Source organism: Struthio camelus, chromosome 2, assembly GCF_040807025.1.
Source record: "Struthio camelus isolate bStrCam1 chromosome 2, bStrCam1.hap1, whole genome shotgun sequence".
Lineage (NCBI taxonomy): Eukaryota > Metazoa > Chordata > Aves > Struthioniformes > Struthionidae > Struthio > Struthio camelus.
Genome location: NC_090943.1, coordinates 451,443 through 457,665, shown reverse-complemented (window position 1 = coordinate 457,665; position 6,223 = coordinate 451,443). Strand labels below are relative to the sequence as shown.

Sequence of the window (6,223 nt, the reverse complement as noted above, 5' to 3'; positions counted from 1 at the left end):
GCCCACCCTTCCGGGGGCGGGGCCGGGCGCGCGGGCCCCGCCGCCGGGCTCATTAGCATATGTAAATAGCTGCCGCGCGTCCTTCCAATGAGCGAGCGCCCCGCGAAAGGGCGGGGCAGCTCGCCCGGCGCAGGCGCACTGCGACCCTGCGGAACGCGTGGCCGGACCAGGAGGCCCCGCCCCCACCAGCGGCGCGGGGGCGGGAGCGCGCGGGGCGGGGGCGCGGGAGAGGGCGCGCGCGGGAGAGGGCAGGAGCGCGGGAGAGGGCGCGCGCGGGAGAGGGCGCGCGCGGGAGAGGGCGCGCGCGGGAGAGGGCAGGAGCGCGGGAGAGGGCGCGCGCGGGAGAGGGCAGGAGCGCGGGAGAGGGCGCGCGCGGGAGAGGGCAGGAGCGCGGGAGCGCGCCCTGCCGCGGGAGCGCGCCCTGCCGCCTCCGCTGGCCGGTGCCCCGCGCGGCGCGGCCCCCAGCAGCTGCCCAAGCGCCACCTCCCGCTCCGGCCTGGCAGCGCGCCGCCGCGGGGGTCCGGCCCGGCCCGGCCCCGGGCAGCAGCCCGAGCCCCCTCCCGCCGGCATGCACACCTTCCCCCTCCTGCTTTCCACCACCCTGCGGGTGACCTTCCCTCGCACAGTAACACACCGCGGAGTATTTTAAGCATTCACAGTTGGGTTTTTTTTATTATTATTTTAAAAGAAGCATTAGTGAGCAACACGCTCCAGTGCTCCGAGCCTCGCCACTCGCCCTGCCCAAGGCAGCCTGCTGGCCCAGAACCGCCTCTCCCTGCAGGAGCGGGGCACACAATGTTTGCACTCACGGAGACAACAGGCTGCGCTACACCCACACGCCATACCCACCTGCCCCTCCAGCATCCTTACAGCAACAGCCACGAGACCAAAGCACGGGCAGCCTCCGGGCTGCCAACAGGACTCGCTCCCTTTCGTGGTACAGTTGCTTGTAGCACAGCTTCAGTCTCAGGGGAAGCAGTTAACCAGGCACCAACACACAGTACAGGGCCTGGGTCTGCGTGCAGACAGGCAAGCACTAAAGCGTGCAGGGGAAAGATGTGCACACGCGGCTCCCAAGAGCGCTTACACCATACACAAGTTTGTGGATGAGCAAGCATGTGAAGAGGAGCACCCAGCCTGCGCACAAAACACGTGCAAACAGCAGATGGGGGCAGGTGAGCTTGGACGGGCTCCATTTGCACAGCAGGATTCCTCTTAGCAGGGGCCAACAGGACCACTTCAAGACACCTCAACCCCTCCTGTTAGAGAGGAACTTGCTCCTTGCAATATAGTAGTTCCCCTCCCCAGAGGTAGCACAACACTTTGCACTTGCAACAGTTAAGGCTCCGGCAGTAGCACAGAACTAGCACTGCCAGGCTCCAGGTAGGGACTCCCTTACAGCAGCACCCCTTCTCCCTCTGCCATAAAGAGAAAGGAGCCAAAGGACTACAGAACACGGGCCACAGACTGCCAACCTCCTAGGCTAGACGTCAGGGCTCAAGCCCTGATCGGACTCCCTCAGATCCGGCGAGTCTGTTACACAGTCCCCCTAGAAAAACCAGGAGACGTAGTCAATAGCCCAGACTCCCCCTCGTGTTCAGGTGCAGTGGGCAAACTGCACCCAGTACAAAGTTTATTCCCAGGTAGGAGGGCTTGTAGGATCCTTTCAGGGGTGCAGGGATAATGCTATCTGCGGTACATGGTGAAGGCCATGAAACTGAACAGCAAGGTGAGGCCAGCCAAGAAGGTGGTTGCAGTGGCAGTGAAGACATGTCGATACTGCAGCTGGAAGTACCAGAGCACAGCCAGCATGAGCACAAAGAGCGGCAGCATGAGGCTGCCCACGTTGAGGGCTGTGTGCACGGGGTCAGCAGAAGTGTGGGGGCCGGTGGGCGCAGGGGCCGGGCTGTGCTGGGAGATGTGGCAGTGCAGGACGCTGTTGTGGGTGAGGTGCAGGGCAGCCAGGCTCTGAGCGTCATCTCGCAGCAGTTGGCCCTGGTAGATCAGCCGCACCTGCTGCTCCTGGCCTGGGAAATAGGCCCTGGGTTGGAGAAGACAAGGAGAGAAACGTCATGCTTCCACCAATACGCAGTCCCTCCCATCTACCTTCTGCCTTAGTATTTCCCCCCCAACCCCAGACCAGGCTGCAAACATGCTCGCCATCTGCCCTGAGTGCGGGAAGCCTGGCTGCACCCCCCTCCTCCAGGCTTTGCCCTCAGCCGTGTCAGACATGCTGCTAGGATCAAAGGTGCCCGCTAGAACATGCTGTCCGAGTATCCCGAGACGGGCAGGATCGAGCCCAAACGGCAGCAGCTCCGAGCTCACAGCGACTTCAAGGAAGGGCAGGAAAGAGAAACCAGGGCTGGGGGCGGGCAAACCGGACAGCCGCCAGCAGGGAACGAGCGGGGCGGCTGCCGCCTGCCCGGCTCCTCACCTCTTCAGGGCCCCCACGGTGTCGCCGGGGCGGACCCGGGCCAGGCGCTCCGTGTCGTTGAGGAACTTCAGCCGCAGCACCATGGTGGGGTCGGCGGGGTCGCCCGCCTCGCCGGGGGCGTCCTGCGCGGGCCCGGGGCCGGCCCGGGGCCGCAGCCCCGCCGCCAGCCCGCCGGGCCCATCGGGGGCCGCCGCCGCCGCCGCTGCCGCCGCCTTGGGCTGGCCGCCGGGCGGGCCGGCGCTGGGGCCCTGCTCGGGCAGCGGCGGGGCGGCGCGGGGCGGCGCGGGGCCGCGCGGCGGCTCGGCGGGCTCGGGGGCGCGGGTGGAGGCCCAGGCCAGCCCCAGCACCACGGCGGCCAGCAGCAGCGCGAAGAGCACGGTCACCTCGTCGCCCACGCCCTCGATCAGCGCCATGGCGGCGGCGGCGGCTACCGACCTGCGGGCACACAGCAGCGCCGTGAGGCGGCGGCGGAAGGCGCCGAGGGGCGCCGCCGCACTCCCGCTGCTCCCGGGCGCGCCGCCCTGCGGCAGCCCGCGCCGCCGCCGCCCCCCGGCCCCGGCCCCGGCCCCGGCCCCGGCCCCGGCCCCTCACCTGCCGCCATCCCGGCGCGCTCCACTTCCGCCCCGCGCGCGGACTCCCGGGCCGGGGGAACCGGCCCCCGCCGCAAGGCACGACGGGATGGCTCCGCCCCGCCCCGCGGCATGCCGGGAGCGGTAGTCCTGGCCGCGCCCCGCGCACGGGCTCTCGGGGCGGGTAGTTCCCGCCCGCTCGCAAGGCGGGCCGGGAGGCGCGGCGACCTCCGCGGCGCATGCGCGAGGGGGAGGGTTTGCGCGGGGCGCGCGGGGCATGCCGGGAGGTGTAGTTCTGTGAGCGGGGCGGCGGGGGGCCGCGCCGAGGCCCCGTGCCCCGGGGGGCCGAGCCGGCTCTGGGGTCCCGGCATCGGCCGGGCCGGGCCGGGCCGAGGGGTCCAGCACGGGGGGTGCCCGGGCCTCGGCCCAGACCGGCAGGCAGGGACACGGGGCTGCAGAGTGCGGCGCTCTGTCCTTCCCCGGGGCGCTCTGTCCTTCCCCCCGGGGTGCTCTGTCCTTCCCCCCCCGGGCGCTCTGTCCTTCCCCCCCCGGGCGCTCTGTCCTTCCCCCCGGGGTGCTCTGTCCTTCCCCGGGGCGCTCTGTCCTTCCCCCCCCGGGCGCTCTGTCCTTCCCCCCCCGGGCGCTCTGTCCTTCCCCCCCCGGGCGCTCTGTCCTTCCCCCGGGCGCTCTGTCCTTCCCCCCCGGGTGCTCTGTCCTTCCCCCCCGGGTGCTCTGTCCTTCCCCCGGGCGCTCTGTCCTTCCCCCCCGGGTGCTCTGTCCTTCCCCCCCCGGGCGCTCTGTCCTTCCCCCCCCGGGCGCTCTGTCCTTCCCCCGGGCGCTCTGTCCTTCCCCCCCGGGTGCTCTGTCCTTCCCCCCCGGGTGCTCTGTCCTTCCCCCCCCGGGCGCTCTGTCCTTCCCCCGGGCGCTCTGTCCTTCCCCCCCGGGCGCTCTGTCCTTCCCCCGGGGCGCTCTGTCCTTCCCCCCCGGGGTGCTCTGTCCTTCCCCCCCGGGGTGCTCTGTCCTTCCCCCCCCCGGGCGCTCTGTCCTTCCCCCCCGGGGCGCTCTGTCCTTCCCCCCCCCAGGGCGCTCTGTCCTTCCCCCCCCGGGGCGCTCTGTCCTTCCCCCCCCGGGGCGCTCTGTCCTTCCCCCAGGGCGCTCTGTCCTTCCCCCCGGGGTGCTCTGTCCTTCCCCCCCCAGGGCGCTCTGTCCTTCCCCCCGGGGTGCTCTGTCCTTCCCCCCCCAGGGCGCTCTGTCCTTCCCCCCGGGGTGCTCTGTCCTTCCCCCCCCAGGGCGCTCTGTCCTTCCCCCAGGGTGCTCTGTCCTTCCCCCCCGGGGTGCTCTGTCCTTCCCCTGGGCGCTCTGTCCTTCCCCCCCCGGGGCGCTCTGTCCTCCTTCCCCCGGGGCGCTCTGTCCTTCCCCCCCCGGGCGCTCTGTCCTTCCCCCCCCGGGGCGCTCTGTCCTCCTTCCCCCGGGGCGCTCTGTCCTTCCTCGCTCTCCCTGGCCAGCCCTCAGGGCTTGCTGTGCTTCAAGCCCCCTGGGACGCCCTGACCGCAGTGGGTTCCTTGGCCCACCGCCGGGAGAGGCGTACTGCGGCTGCCTGCTGTTGTCACGAGTGAAAGCTCTGCTAGGAAGCCCCATGTGGACCTGGCAGGTCCACAGCCAGGAAAAGGCACTGCTACCGTGATGGTTCTAGCTATGCTCCTCGTCTCTCTTCCTATGTATGTGCCTTCTTCTGGTCTCCCAGGCAGCTAGGTGCTTTCACTGCAGAAATCAGAAGCTGGGCGAGACACGTTTTTCCCACAGTGGCCTGCGGAAGGCGAGCATGGTGAGAAGAAACACGGCAGAAGGTCATCATGCACCATCGCAGGACTCTTCTCTTTTCAGCCATCATCTATTGAAAGTTCTCAGCGTTACTGAGCCCAACCAAAGGGGATATCATGCTCCAGGGCACCTCAAAGGAGGTGCTACAAGCAACAGCCGCGGCAGCTGGGTCTGGGCTCAAAGGGAAGAACGTTTAAGTTCACGTGTCAGCATAAACACTGGCGACGCAGTGGCGCTACCAAGGCGGTGGCGCTTTGGGAGGCCTGGAAGACCAGGATTGCTCCTAGGGACAATGATGTTCTTGGAAACTCTCTAGATTAAATTTCTCATGCAACTGAAATATCATGAAGTCATCAGCTCTGCTTAAAAGCTAAACTATTTTTGTTTATCATTGAACTGATATTCTGTTCTTTAATTTGTATATAGAAAACAAGATTGGCAATTAGCCAAGGACAGCAAATTCCACAGGCAGAGTCCGTCTTTGGCAAGAGTCACGCTTTAGCGAAGAAATGGTGTCTGGCAGAGAGTAAATGGATTATACGGTGCAGAGATACAAGAGGGAGGTGAACGGAAGAGGCTTCAGACTAAAACTGACAAAGTTACAAGGATCCTTGGAGGGACTCTGTGGTTCCCCTTACATACTATTATCGTAGCTGCGAGATTCATTAAGATGGAAAGCTTGAGAGACAGATTAAGAGTTAGTTGGAGTAGTTTTTGTCTCCAGCTTAGTTTTTATAAACAAAGATATTTCAAAAAGTTTGTCTTAAAATCTCTCTGGACTGAGCTAGTATCTGGTATTAAACCTGAAGAAGAACTTTCAGACTATGCTAGGAACTCAAATTTTCTGTCCTTGAAAAACATTCAAATAATTTTAAATGCAGAACAAAGGATTTGATCAAAATTTCCAGACTTTGAAGTTGAAAGGACTTGTCCCCTCAAAATCAGATAATGGAGGAGACTTGTGGAAGAAAAAAATCCATAGCATGCATAAAAGAACAAAGCCGAAAGGAGATCATTGGGTGACAATATCCGCTTTCTCCAGTGCATCACCTCCAAGGATCTATCACTTTTTCCACAGTGGCATAAGTACATTTTTATAATAAAATCAGAAGGAAACTGTTAAAGTAGATCAAGCTTTGGAAACACTCCTGTGCGGCAGCGTGCAAACTCCAGCATCCGTTCTGCTGCGGTAGATCTGAGCGTGGCAGCGACTGCAGGGCACAAGGGGCTCAGAGGAATTCATTAGTTTCTCACTTCTAGGCTCCCGTTTCCCAACTGCTTCCAGATCAGAAGGACCAGTTGGTTTATGGGATTGGGTACGGGCTGGGCCTCCTGACCCTGGCCCTGCTTGAAATCCAGATTCAGGTGGGGAACCAGGGGTGGCAGAACTGGGCACCGA

General features: G+C 64.5%; 1 protein-coding gene across 1 annotated transcript; it reads right to left on the bottom strand.

Annotated features, from left to right (window-relative positions):
• Positions 1-1,591: 1,591 nt before the first annotated feature.
• TMUB1 (transmembrane and ubiquitin like domain containing 1) lies at positions 1,592-3,093 on the bottom strand. The gene is made up of 3 exons (XM_068933873.1): positions 3,026-3,093; positions 2,435-2,869; positions 1,592-2,041 (listed from the first exon to the last, which is right to left on the bottom strand). Exons 2-3 carry the CDS (start codon positions 2,845-2,847, stop codon positions 1,687-1,689), a joined length of 768 nt encoding a protein of 255 aa, XP_068789974.1. The 5' UTR covers positions 2,848-2,869; positions 3,026-3,093; the 3' UTR covers positions 1,592-1,686.
• Between the last annotated feature and the right edge of the window lie 3,130 nt (positions 3,094-6,223).